Source organism: Pelophylax lessonae (assembly GCF_965119305.1).
Source record: "Pelophylax lessonae genome assembly, chromosome: 4".
In the NCBI taxonomy this organism is placed as follows: Eukaryota; Metazoa; Chordata; class Amphibia; order Anura; family Ranidae; genus Pelophylax; species Pelophylax lessonae.
The window spans coordinates 91,624,457-91,639,320 of NC_138771.1; the positions used below are offsets into that span (position 1 = coordinate 91,624,457).

At 45.2% G+C, this 14,864-nt stretch overlaps 1 protein-coding gene across 5 annotated transcripts in view; it reads right to left on the minus strand.

The window, feature by feature from the left end:
- MYO5A (myosin VA) overlaps positions 1–14,864 on the minus strand; it is a 391,043-nt gene that overhangs the window by 37,094 nt on the left and 339,085 nt on the right. For all 5 annotated transcript variants that reach the window (XM_082256683.1, XM_082256682.1, XM_082256681.1 and 2 more), the window contains 2 exons: positions 14,220–14,313; positions 11,965–12,111 (listed from right to left, as the gene is read on the minus strand). In XM_082256683.1, coding sequence (XP_082112809.1) covers positions 11,965–12,111; positions 14,220–14,313 — 241 coding nt within the window. The remainder of the gene's footprint in view (positions 1–11,964; positions 12,112–14,219; positions 14,314–14,864) is intronic.

Consider the following 14,864-nt stretch of genomic DNA (forward strand, 5'->3'; position numbering starts at 1 on the left):
ATTGACATAAGCCACAGCTGTGGTACTGTCTAACTGAATGCGCACTGGACATCCCTGAAGACGATCCGTCCAATGGTCCAGGCACAGTCTGATCGCTTGGAGTTGCAAGACATTGATCGGTAGTTTGGACTCTTCCAGTTTCCAGATCCCCTAAACAGAATTTTTGCAGAAGATGCCTCCCCAGCAGGACAGGCTGGCATCCATGATGACCACTGTCCAATTCAAGGGGAGGAAAGAATTGCCCAACCGAAGCCACCAGATCAGGGACTCCTTCATTCCCTGGCTCAGCTGGATCGGATTGTCCAGAGACTGTGGATCTTGCCCAATTTGGTCAGAATCTCCCTTTGCAGGGACCTCATATGGAATTGTGCAAACAGAACCGCCTCGAAAGCAGCACCATCCGGCCCAGCACCCACATGCAAGGCCGGAGGGATGACCATCTGCTGGACAGCAGGAGACAAATTGCATGCAATTTCTAAGTTTGTCCAGAGGAAGGAGCACTCTGGCTAAGGCCGAGTCCAGAGTCAGACTCAGATAGTCCAGCTTTGTGGACAGAACCAGAGCAGACTTCTGAAAATTCAGAATCCAGTCGAACTCCCTAAGAGTTCGTATGGTGATTTTCAGGTTTTCCACCAGAACAGTAGGGGACTCCGCTCGCAGAAAGGAGGTCGTCCAAGTAGCCTACCGCAATCTCCCATTGGCGTAACAATGCTAGCACCGGGGCTAACACTTTTGTGAAGACCCGAGGAGCAGAGGCGAGACCAAAGGGTAACGCCACAAACTTATACGGCTTCTCTCTGATGACAAAGCAGGAGAAGCGCTGGTGACTGGCACATATTGGAATCCTTGATGTCGATAGAGGCAACAAAATCCCCCTGATGCAGGGATGCTACCATGAAAACATTCCGAAGTCAGAACCAAGACAATCACCCTCTGAAGCAACAGGTCTTGTACTGCCCCAAACAGACCATGTAAACCAGGGATCCTCAAACTATGGCCCTCCAGCTGTTGCGGAACTACACATCCCATGAGGCATTTTAAAACTCTCACATTCCAAGACATGACTAGGCATGATGGGGAAATGTAATTCCTGAACAACTGGAGGGCCATAGATTGAAGACCCCTCATGTAAACGGTCTAGGGACAGGTGCAAGTTAGAAAGAAAGTACCTTGCTGGGGGACAAGAGTGAAAACTCGATCTTGTAGTCAAATTAAATTACTTTGTGGACCCCCTTGTCTTGTCCCCCCATCCCTGATACGGGTGGGGGTGCACCTTCATGCTGAAGGAGCCTTGTCCACAGGTCTGGAGAAGCCCGCTCTTGGCTTGCCAGACCAGGTTCGTTTGGATCCTCCAGGAGCAGGCCCCGAAAGGCTTCGAGCCCTTGTCAGTTGACCCTGAGGGACGAAAAAAATGGACTTTTGTAAGATCTTACCGTAAAATCCTTTTCTCTTAAGCTCATTGACAGACGTAGTCTTCTTGATTCTCAAGAGCTGGGTTATGTTGTCTCCGCAGGAGTAGGACTAGGCAGAAAGACAAAACGTTCTGGCTCCACCTTAGGGGCAGTCCCTGAGGGTATATCCTCCCTCTCTCTGCTACAGGGAATCAGTTCTGTTCTAAATCAGTAACAGAGAATTTAACCCAACCCAACTCAATGATAGAGGGGCGGGTACTACGTCTGTCAATGAGCTTAAGAGAAAAGGATTTTACGGTAAGATCTTACAAAAATCCATTTTTCTCTATCGCTCATTGACAGACGTAGTCTTCTTGATTCTCAAGAGCTGGGACATCCAGAAGCAGTGCCACAAATGAGGGGTGGGATTGACAGAAATCAAAATCCAATCTAGAAGGCCCAACCGGAGCCAACCAGAAGTATCAAAGGACTCATCGAGTAAACAGATGAGACCTACCCCACAAATCCTCGAGGTAGACCAACAGTCTCCTCAAACAGTGGCCTGCAGGAACCTTCCGGCCAGAAGAGGCATCTGACGATGCCATCACATGAACCTTATACAATATTGTAAAGGTATGAACCGACGACTAAACAGTCGCCTTGAAAACCTGAACCACTGACGCCTGATGGCGGAAGGTCCAGGAAACTCTAAGCGCCCGAGTAGAATGCGCCTTAAAAGGGAACGGGGGATCCCGACCCTTAGATAAAATAAGCCTATACCACCGTCTGTCTGATCCATCTAAAGATGGTCGCAGCAGAACAGGCAACCCCTTCTTAGGGCCATCCGTGATCACAAACAGTGAATCCGTCTTACAAATTGAATCCGTAGTATTCAAATATATCCTGATCGCCCGAACTACATCCAAGGAATGCAACGCAATTCTCGAGGATGATTGGGCTAAGGACATAGGAAGGACAATACACTGTCCTCATTCAATGAAACTTTGAAACCACCTTAGGAAGGAAGGATGGATTCGGATGAAGTACAACCTTATCCCTATGAACCACCAGATCTGGGAAACAACAGGATAATGCAGCCAGTTCTGACACCCTGCGTGCAGAAGTGATAGCCACCAAGAAGACCACCTTCTGGGATAAAGTAAGCAAGGGAATCTCCCTGATATTTTCAAAGGGAGGTGTCTGAAGAACCGACAGCACCAAATTAAGATCCCAGGATGGTAACGGCGCGTGCACTGGCAGAGCCAGGTGTCGCACCCCCTGGATGAAATTCCGCACCAAGGAATGAGTAGACAAAGGCTTCTGAAAGAAGATAGCAAATGCTGAAACCAGACCCTTGATAACACTCAAGGCCAGCTTCTGCTCAACTCCCTGTTGCAGAAAAGCCAATATTCGGACTACCGAATAAAGATGTAGATGGAACCCAAGGGATTCACACCACACAATATAAGACTTCCATGTACGATGATAATCTTTCTGGAAGTCGCTTTCCTTGTTTTAACTAGAGTAGGAATAACTGAAGCTGACAATCCCTTGTCCTTCAGCACCTAAGTCTCAATAACCAGGCCGTTTAAAACCAGCGATCGTAAAGCAGGATGGAAGATCCGTCCCTGAGACAGTAGATCCTCCCTGAGAGGAAGTCTCCACGGGACGTCCGCCACCAGTCTGACCAAGTCGGCGTATCAAGCTCGACGAGGCCAGTCCGGAGCTGCCAGGATTACTGGAATTCCTTCCTCCTCTATCCTGCGAAGAAGTCTTGGCAGTAACCCAAGAGGAGGGAAGGCATACATTAGCTGGTATTGCCCCCACGGGGTGACCAGTGCGTCTGCGGTCTCTGCTAGAGGATCGCGGGAGCGAGCCACGAATCTCTGTACTTTTCTGTTGAATCGTGATGCCAACAGATCCACATCCGGGGTGCCCCAACGTAGGCACAACTGGTGGAAAACTTCTGGATGGAGGGACCATTCCCCCTGATCTGGAGTCTGACGGCTGAGATAATCTGCCTGCCAATTTTCCACCCCCGGAATGAACACCGCAGAGATAGCTGGAACAAATCGTTCCGCCCAGCGAAGAATGCAAGCCACTTCTTTGGCCGCTCGGACACTCTTGGTGCCCCCCTGGTGATTGACATAAGCCACGGCCGTGGCGTTGTCCAACTGGATCCGAACCGGGCTGCCCTGGAGCTGCTCGGTCCAGTGAATCAGACAAAGTCTGATCGCTCTCAGTTCCAATACATTTATCGGCAACCTGGATTCTTCCGGGGACCAAAGTCCCTGGACAGATAACTGACCGAGAATTCCTCCCCATCCGGATAGACTGGCATCCGTGGTCACTATCGTCCAATATATTGGCGGAAATGACTTTCCCTGGCTGAGCATCGGAGACCGAAGCCACCAGACCAGAGACTCTCTGGTCTGTTTGCTCAATCGGATCTGATTGTCCAGGGATTCCGGATTCCGATTCCATCTGAGAAGAATCTCTTGCTGAAGAATTTGGGTATGGGACTGGGCAAATGGGACTGCTTCGAAGGAAGCCACCATTAACCCCAGAACCCTCATGCAAGTCCGAAGGGAAGACCAGCTGTTGGATAGTAACAACTGGACTGCTGATTGAATCTTTCGGAGTTTCCCTACCGGAAGAAAAACTCTTGTCCTGACTGTGTCTAGAATTAGACCCAGATATTCGAGCCTCTGGGTGGGAACCAGAAATGACTTTTGCTGGTTCACCAGCCACCCGAATTCCTGTAAAGAAATCATAGTAATTTCTATGTTTTGTAGCAAGGTCTGAGGAGACTCTGCATGAAGCAGAAGATCGTCTAGGTAACCAAGAATCGATATGCCTCTTTGGCGCAGTAGTGCCAACATTGGGGCCAACACCTTCGTGAAGACCCGAGGAGCCGTGGCGAGACCGAAAGGTAACGCCACAAACTGATAGTGGTTCTCTTCTACGGAAAAGCGTAGAAACCGCTGATGTCCTGCGAAAATGGGAATGTGAAGATATGCGTCCTAGATGTCTATGGACGCTAGGACATCCCCTGGATGCAGGAAGGCTGCTACTGTGCGAATGGACTCCATTCTGAATCTTCTTATGTTGACAAAAAGAATTGAGTGCCCTTAAGTCCAGAATTGGACGCACTTTGCCCTCTTTCCTGGGTATTGTAAATAGGTTTGAATAAAACCCCTGAAAACGTTCTGTCCAAGGAACGTGGACTACCACTCCTTGTTGTAGTAAATCCGTGACTGCTCTCCGCAGATCTTCTAAACGATCCGGGGATAGTCGAATATTGGAAGGGAAGAATCGCGCCGGTGGGAGAGATCGAAACTCGATCTTGTACCCTGACCTTATGACTTCGCAAACCCACTTGTCCGGGATTCTGGAAAGCCATGGATCCGGGAACCGGCGAAGACGTCCCCCCACCCCCGTTATGGGTGGGGGCGCACCTTCAGGCTTTGGACGATTTATCTTCAGGTCTGGAGGGGGCGGGCTTTTGCTTGCCCGACCAACGTCCCCTGAAGCCTCCTGAAGGAGCTTTGGAGGACTTAATTTTTTCACCCGCAGGACGAAAAAACCTCTTGTGAACAGAAAAAGAAGGCCCTCGTCTTTGACGAGTTCCTTTACCTTTAAAATTTTGTGGTAAAAAGGTGCTCTTTCCACCCGTGAGATCCTTAATGATCTCATCTAAGTTGGCTCCAAATAGACGCTCTCCTAAAAAGGGGATATCAGCCAATGCTTTTTTGGAACCTTGGTCGGCTAACCAACCTTTTAGCCACAGTGTACGCCTGAGAACCGCCGCTGAGACAGATGCTCGCGCCAATAATGGAGTGGCGTCTAACGCCGCATCACACACAAACTGTAACCCCTGTATCATTTGTTCCAACAAATCTGATACCGCCTGAGGGACCTCTTCTAAGTCCCGGCGTAACCACTTGGTCCATTCAGTTACAGCCTGCGAAACCAGACCAATAGCAATTATTGGTCTGAAAGCTGATCCAATCAAGGTAAACATGGTGCGAGACATAGCTACTATCTTGCGATCCACTGGATCTTTAAAAGACGGAGCGTCTTCTAGAGGAATAACCGTGGCTTTATTCAATCTAGCAATTGGTGAATCCACCACAGGTGGTTCTGTCCATTTCTTAATGAAGGTTTCCTCAAACGGATAACGCCTGTTAATGCGTTTAGAAATAGTAGAAGTGCGTTTTGGCAGACTCCATTCTTCTTTGATTGGATTGCCAAAACATTTGGGCAATGGAAAAACCTTCGCCACTTTGATGCGTTTTTTAGTCCCAAAAGGGATTTCAGTTTCAGCTATTTCTGACGGAATACCCTGTAATCTTAAGGTTTCTTGAACAGATACAATGAGTGCGTTTACCAACGCTTCCTCTTTGGCTATGGCTGATGCCGAAACATCCTCCTCACTGTCTGAAGAGACAGTACACGAGACACCAATACCAGATGAAGTACCTGCAACTGCAGAAATAGGCTCAGAGTCTGAATCCGAGGTTTCAGATAATAAGGGGTTAGGCGGGGGTCGCTTACTTGCGCCCTGTCCCTGACAAGCCACTTCCACCCGGGACACAAAAGTTTCCATAATAGCTGACAATGATTCAATCGTCAGTGGGGTGCTGGAGGATCCTGCAGACCCCTCGAGGGGATCCGGAGGAAATACATGAGTGGCAGGGTCCATGTTAATTCAGGACACCTTTGCCAGAAAAACGCAAAAAAACTTTTTTTTTTTTTTTATGTGTCTCCCCCTAGCGCAATAGCGCCCCTCAGAGTACCTGCTTCTCGATCCCCACAGAGAGAGAGAGGGACCCCCAAGGCTCACCAACCGATGCAGTGAAGTTTCCCACCAACTGCAGTCAGCGTCTGTCTTTTACAGACTGGAAGGAGCTGTTGCTTTTTCCCGGGTAGAAGGACGTGGCTCCGCCCCCTGTGTACGCCTTCCGGCGTTCCCAGCTCTCCACAAGGTAGCTGGGCTCATGAAACATGGCCGCCCCCATACAGGAGACATTAGACTCCAAAAACATGGCGGCCGGCGTGACCTGAGGACATACATGCACCTGGTCTACGGCAAAATGGCGGCGGACCGCCGAAATCGTTTTTCCCAGCACATCCACCTGCATCTCTGCTGAGTGGCGATTTATTGATCTACAGGAGATACACTACAAATAAGGTAGGATTATACCTCCTATGTCTGCTGTAATGCTACAGTCTGCTGGGTAGAGTGTTAGCTCTCAAACCAAGTCCACTTCCCACAAACACACACTGTATTTACAAGGGGGACTTTTAGTGTCAGATATATACTGACCATGTATGGAGGGGCCCATAATTCATACTGCCTCATAACGAGGAAAGAAAAAAAAGGGAACGTTTACTCACCATACCGAACCGACAGGCACCCTCTCTTCACAATACCCTCTCCACCGGGGTGGGGGGTTGTGGACCACTCCGGACGCCTCGACTCTCTGGTTCCTGGCGTCCAAGCGAGACTTTTAACTCGCAAGGTCAGTCCCTCCACTGGGACTCCGTCGCGGCCGACCCAGCGCGGAGCTCTGGTCTGCATGCGCTCGTAGGCAGAAACCGGGGTGACCACTGGATCTCAACATCCAGCCCGTCGCCCGGCCCCGCATACTTACTTGAATGTGTCGCGGCCGACCAAGCGCAATGCAATGGTCTGCGCGCGCTCGTAGGCCGGCTGGGGTGACCATTAGTGTCGCCCAGTCCGGCGTTTTTGCTTGAAGATCTCACAGGAAAAAAACACTGGAGAAAAACTGCCTAAAAAATATTTTTTCTAAAGAAAAAATCTTGCCAGGACCAAAAAGATCCCAGCAAGGAACTTAGGTCCTTACTCCTGACTAGACAGAAAAAAACTGATTCCCTGTAGCAGAGAGAGGGAGGATATACCCTCAGGGACTGCCCCTAAGGTGGAGCCAGAATGTTTTGTCTTTCTGCCTAGTCCTACTCCTGCGGAGACAACATAACCCAGCTCTTGAGAATCAAGAAGACTACGTCTGTCAATGAGCGATAGAGAAAATGTCTTATGAGCCGAGAAGGAGAGCCCACATCTACCACGAGGTTCCTTGCGCTTAGTAGCCTGCGGAAAAAAAAGTACTCTTTCCCCCTGTGAGACTTTTAATGATGTCATCCTGGGTTGCCCCAAACAGACGATCCCCCTTGAAAGGGGAGATCAGTCAAGGCCTTTTTAGAAGTCTTGTCTGCAGACCAGCATTTAGGCCGAAATACACGCCGAAGGACCACTGCCAAAACAGAGAGCCGAGTCACTAGGGGAGCCGCATCCAAAGAGGAATCACAGATATGTGGGTGAGGTGAGGTAAAGTGGCGCTGCCTAATATAAAGTGCTAAAGAAGTAAAAAATATTCCAGTTTAAAGTGCTATAGTGTTAATTAAAGACACGGTGTAAAAACAGTATCGGAAAATGCTGAAAAATATTCTCCTGTTGGAGTGTGGTAAAGTGTTCCAGTGCAGATGATAAATAAATAATTGTTCCAGTAAAAAGAGTGTGTATAAAGAATATAAGTGTGTGGCAGCACACTTAATATGGGGTGCGTTTTAACTGGTATAAATAAGTGAACCGTGCAATAAAATTATATGGTCACATCTATACTAGTAGTAAATAAATATAACAATAAATGTGGCAAAGGATAATACTCATGCAGTGAGATAATAGTCCCAAAAACAACAGAAACCAAAAACAGCAAATCAACAGTCTTTCTCTTGCTGGGTGATTCAGTGATGTGGAAAAGAAATATATATCTATATTCAATAATCGGTGAACAGAGGCAATTTCGGTGACATTCAGGTGCTTCAAAAACCTTTAGGGGTGATGTGAATGGTGAGTGAGACACACAAGTGCACCCCTCCAATTGCTCCCGCACTCACCGGAGGTATGTACCCCTACAGGGGTAGCAAGCCTTATTGCAGCGTGGTCTGTGAGGCTCCTAAGGGAGGGGGAAGGGGGATGTCCCCCTGTTATGCCAGGGAATAGGATCTCCTTTCCAAATGAGGTTGATGATGATATGTAAAGAAGAATATGCCGATATAGTGATGTACCGTTTAAGATAAACTTTATTGCAAATATTTAAAAAGCAGGTACTCACATTAGTTCAATAAAAACGGGCATCTAAGGCAGTAGGGGCGTGACGCACCTGATGACGTCAGCTCTGACGAAACGCGTCGTGCGCGATAACGTCATTTCTGCCCCACTGCAACGTAGATCCGGTCGCTGAAGCGCACAGCGTCCCGGAAGCGGCCGCCAGCGAGGAACTCGCGTCCCCTACTGCCTTAGATGCCCGTTTTTATTGAACTAATGTGAGTACCTGCTTTTTAAATATTTGCAATAAAGTTTATCTTAAACGGTGCATCACTATATCGGCATATTCTTCTTTACATATCATCATCAACCTCATTTGGAAAGGAGATCCTATTCCCTGGCATAACAGGGGGACATCCCCCTTCCCCTCCCTTAGGAGCCTCACAGACCACGCTGCAATAAGGCTTGCTACCCCTGTAGGGGTACATACCTCCGGTGAGTGCGGGAGCAATTGGAGGGGTGCACTTGTGTGTCTCACTCACCATTCACATCACCCCTAAAGGTTTTTGAAGCACCTGAATGTCACTGAAATTGCCTCTGTTCACCGATTATTGAATATAGATATATATTTCTTGTCCACATCACTGAATCACCCAGCAAGAGAAAGACTGTTGATTTGCTGTTTTTGGTTTCTGTTGTTTTTGGGACTATTATCTCACCGCATGAGTATTATCCTTTGCCACATTTATTGTTATATTTATTTACTACTAGTATAGATGTGACCTTATAATTTTATTGCACGGTTCACTTATTTATACCAGTTAAAACACACCCCATATTAAGTGTGCTGCCACACACTTATATTCTTTATACACACTCTTTTTACTGGAACAATTATTTATTTATCATCTGCACTGGAACACTTTACCACACTCCAACAGGAGAATATTTTTCAGCATTTTCCGATACTGTTTTTACACCGTGTCTTTAATTAACACTATAGCACTTTAAACTGGAATATTTTTTACTTCTTTAGCACTTTATATTAGGCAGCGCCACTTTACCTCACCTCACCCACATATTCTGATATAGCCTTCGGGCCATATTTTGAGGTAGGCTGCAGCCCTATCCCTCGTCCACAAGCGCGGATTTCTTTATTCTTTAAGGCATCACAGATAAACTGCAGCCCCTGGACCAGCTGGTCAGCCAGTTCAGCAAAGGCAAGGGGGATCAGTTCTCCCTCCAGGTCACGGCATAAAAGCTTAGCCCACTCGGTCAGAGTTTGCGACACCAGGGCAATGGTGAAAACTGGCCTCAGTGCCAAACTAGCCAGAGTGTACATATTGTGGGCCACAGCCTCCTCCTTCCTGTCAGCTGGATCCTTAAAAGCCGGGGACCCTTCCACCGGAATCATGGTTGCCTTGTTTAATCTGGAAACCGGAGGGTCCATCACCAGTGGATTCCAGGACCGCCGTCAGTGCATCGATGGATGGTTGAGACCTGGAGGGCCCCGCAGCCTCAGAGAGGGGATCAGGTGGGGAGATGTGCTCCAAAGACTCCATGAGTCACCAGGGGGACCCCACAAAAAGTGTAAAACACTGCAAAGATTCAACCCCCACTGCGGTGGCAGCACCGTCCGGTCGCCAGGCAAAAAGCGATCCTCAGCAGAGAGGGAGAGAACCCCACCAGACTCACCACCCAGCAGAAACAGGCACCTGCAGCCACCAGGATAAAGAGAAATTAGATGTGTTGGCCTGGGTTCACACTAGATGCAGTGCAAATTCACAGTGAATTTGCTGCGGATTCGGCACCACATCAAAACTGCAACTGTTCATGCGAACCGAATGTGGAGTTTATGTTAACAACAGCCCGCAATCAGTTTGCAAAAGCAGCGTGATTTGCAGAATCAGATTGCATGGGTGTGAACACCTATGCAATCCAATTCTGGTGCGGACAAAAAAAAAGGATTCTGCGCCAGTTTGGTGAGAATGCGGTGCGATTTAAGCCATACAGATATCGCATATCATTTCCCACAGGAATGTGCTGCGATTCCTGTGTGAATTATATGCAGTGTGAACCCAGAATTAAAGGATACCTTCGCCTTTGGGAACATGTTACATGTTTCACCTAATTTTATGGTGGAACATGTAACATGTTCCCGCTGCCCTCTCTCCCTGTGACAGCAGTATGGGGAGAAGTTCCCTGTACTAGCTTTCCCTCTTGAAAAAAGCGCAGCCGTGTTGGGCTCCGCTCACACAGCCACGTCATCAGTTCACACAGTTCTGTGAATGAATGAACTAAAAGTACCGACATCCTTTGCGGCTGTCAGCTTGTGGTTCTTAATGAATTACCACGATGCTGTTGCGCGCTTTGGTAGTTTATTAAGTCTTCCTGGCAGTGTGAAACTGCCTGGCCGTACGATGTACAGGCACACAGCTAACACTCAAAGTCTGCTGGAGTCCTGCATGGCACCAACAATCTGCTGATGCTTCCAGGCCCCTGGAAAAAAAAAAATAGTAAATGCACATTTTTTCAAAACCAGGCACCTGCTCCCTCTCCTCCCCCGAAAGTTGCGGAGGCAAACAAGCGGAGCTTCCCCTTTTGGGTAGAGCTCTGCTTTAAGGCTCAGACAACCTAATTACCAAGTACTCACTAACTCTTAAGCTGGCCATAGATGGACCGAATTACATCTGGATCAGCAGGGACCGACCAAATTTCAATCCATATATGACCACAGTGGGTGAACAGAAGTTGATCTACTGATAAACCACCATGTTGGATCTAAGACATTTCCCTGGCGGCTATAGCTTGCAGTGCTGATCTGTGTATTCTGACGATAGGAAACACACAGCAGGGTCAGTTTTTTTGCTCAACCCACTGGTTTAAAAAAAAAAAAACTGACCAACATTACACTGCTTTAGTATCAACAAGCTAAGGTAGATTACTGAAAAACATAGCAGGCAGTGTATGGGGTAGCCTAGGTTTACTAAATCATCTACAATTTATTCCAAATGACAAAGCAGATGATAATGGTTGTGCATTACCACCAAGCAGTAAACAGAAGTGAGGTAGATCATTCCCCACACACTGAACATTTATTATCAATTTGCTCATTTGGCAACTCTCCATTCAATTATTCAAATTCAGAATGATTATATTGGTAGACAACTGCAGTTCTAAATTTCTAGACAGGAGATAATAAACCTGTATATGGAACATAAATTCCTCTATCGCAGTTAACAGATGTATAATAATGAAGATGCTATACGAGGTTTAGGATGTCTGCACAATTTTACAAATGGCAGAAAGCATATATAAGGTGTACGGTGACCAAACCTAGCTAGGTCTGTGGCACAATCGCCAAACTTTTCCACCAGCCATTTATTGACCATAGCAGCTAGCACAGCTCTATATATTTCACCATACGTTTGAAATTTAGCCTTGATTTGCTGGTGTAGGGTCATGCTTATGGATCGGAATACACAGGAAAAATACACTTACCCAATATAAGATTTTTAATCAGTTTTGTTTCATCCTCCTTCTTATACTCCAGCATTCCTTGGAAGTCTTTCTCCTTACGTGGTATATTGAGTGGACGAATAGGTTCATCTACTATTTGACCAGGAGACACGTTCTCCATTTGACCAACTGTAATACGAATGACAACATGAAAATGTATAAACTGTAATGATCTAGAAACCGGAGAACATTTATAACAAAGGAACCCTACAGCACACAAGGAAGACCAAAGTCTGGACGTGTCATGTTCTAAATATCCATAGTAAGGTCTATTGACTCATCCTACTAAGCAATTTATATTTCCCAGAAGTCCATTGTTCTTTTAAAGCCTAACTTCAGATAAATTTTTTTTTGGATAAATAGGAGAAGACTTAAAATTTTGATCATTACTTTCTTTACACCCCTCTTGACTCTACAGCCTAATTACAAGCTTTGCATAATCTACAGTTTGGAACTTTTTTATGCTATAACAGTGATTGGATTGGGACCGTGCTAAAATTTATGACACTAATAATAATTTATTGATTAAGAAAAAATGTGGAGTAAGGCATTCAAGTCCAATATCTATATTTTTAATGTGATACACTATCTATTTTCTTTTGTTCACCATCTATAAAGTTCTACATTGTAAATATAGAAATTGGTCTTTCTAGGTAAGAGGAATGTGGTGCCTTGAGTGTCCATCTGTCCTAATTGAGTATATAGTAATAGTAATACAGTAAATACATAATACAATATACAGTAATACAATAAAGTAATACATTAAAGTGTCATAAAATCCAAAACATTTCTTTGTATATGTGTCCTTAAATTAGGTCTTATACTTGTGTTCATATGCATACTACCATCCATCAGTTCCTTTTTTTTTTTTTATAAATAGCTGGTTGCTTTGCAATTTCTATGCACTGCACCATTGTCAGTGACAACGCCATCGTAGGCGATGCTCTGCCACATTGCCACTTTTATTGTGCATGCTCCTCTTGAAGCCTGTTGGGAAGCCATTCATTTTCTAATTTCTCCCCTTGAAGCCGTCACATATGACTTTTTTCGTCACGTGCAGCGTGGCTCCAGCTGCTTCAGTGACAATAGCCCTTTCTCCTCTTCCATCTGTCCCTACCAATTACTGAGGCTCAGAACAAACTTCATAGATCAACACAATTATTTAAAGTGTTATTAAACTAAATTTTCAAAAAATTGCTGCCAGGGATTTAATGACACCCTATTGGTCTGTCACAAATCCTTCCCTATGCCTGTCAGCTTTAATGTTCATTTTGCATGGGCAGCTCAGAGTACATTTACAGCACCAGATCTGTGCAGCAATGATGTGCCTCCCTGTGGACATTTGGGGGAGCTACATCATTTCGGCCCAGCCAATCAAGCGGCAGAAACAGACGAAACCTGCAAGGCAGGTGTGACGATGATGGATGCACAGGGTACTGTTTTACAGGTAAGTCTGTGCTAATATGTGGTACATACTAGCAAATAATGGCACAAACCACCTTGCAGCCCAAAAAAATAGTTTAACACCATTTTAATTAATGTTATTACCGTTATTTTAGATAGAAATAATTGCTTAAACGGTTCTTGATTCATCTTTTTTTTTTGTCATTTAATTTAGAATACCTTTTTTTTTGGTTAAACCATGTGACTGCCAATCGACGCTGGGGAGTCACAGGATAATAAAGAAAAACTTCCTGCAGTGATTTCTGCAGGATACGTCAGATTTACTTCTTGCTATGCCCAATGATTGCACAGTGCAGAGCATGTGAATAAAAGTCACCTGACCAGCATATATAGAGAATAAAATAAGGCATTTGGAAATATATATTTTTTTTTATCAGTTCTAATTGCAGTTGCCTATACAGGTATATTAGTTTGTCATAATATGAAAATCTGGCTGAGGGTTTTATGACACTTTAATGGAGCCCAAATCTAAAAAGCTACCATCAAAAAGATGGGGACCCACTGAGATATTTTATTTGGTTTTCCTGCAACAAACACTAAAAGGGGAGCTAGATTTGAGTTAATAGCCTGGAATTGTATTGAAAATGCTTCTACAGACATCTTTACAATGGTACATGCTGGAACTATTTGTCATTTTTTCAATAAATGTCAGGGCAAAAAAAAAAAAAAACACAGTTTATAAAATGCTTAAAAAGCCATATGGGATGAGAAAATCAAGGTAATAGTATTTGCAGATTAAACTGGATGATAAAAAAGCAGGTGCACCATATTACCTTCCAGCTCCCCGATTTTCTTTGCAAACACTTTCAGTTGTTTTTTCAGCTTTCTGACTGTCTTATCCTGCTTCTCAAGTTGCTCCATTAGATCCTGCAGAGATTAACATTATCTTAATAAAAAACACCCTTTTAAACAAGGCAGATTTTGCATACAACTTGCCAAGCCAAGGTTAGTGTAAAACAGGACTAGACAGCTAGGTAACAGCGCCACCAGCGGGTGGATGTGTGTACTGCATGTATAGGAGTGTCAGTGCTGATCTGGGCAGAATTCACCAATCTTAAAGAAATGTACAAATCCCCTACAAGTCCAATTCATAAAAAAAAAAATATTTTTTTAAAGACAGCACAATGGATCATTTCATCTGTCAGAAGATACACTTAATTGTATGGAGTATGTATATATATTATGTTGTAGGTAATTTAGCTAACTAGCAGTTCTAGAGTAAAAAAAAAAAAAGGAACCAAAAATTGTTGTGTAGTAAAGTTCCACATGGCATATATAACAATCTTGTGGAATTCTGCCCAAAGAACTGGCAACTATAAATTACAAGTTTAAAAAACTGCAGGGTAGAGAGAATATAAATAGAAGGGGGAAACTACAGAAGAACCATGCAAATCACTGCATCCTGGCACAATAAGCAA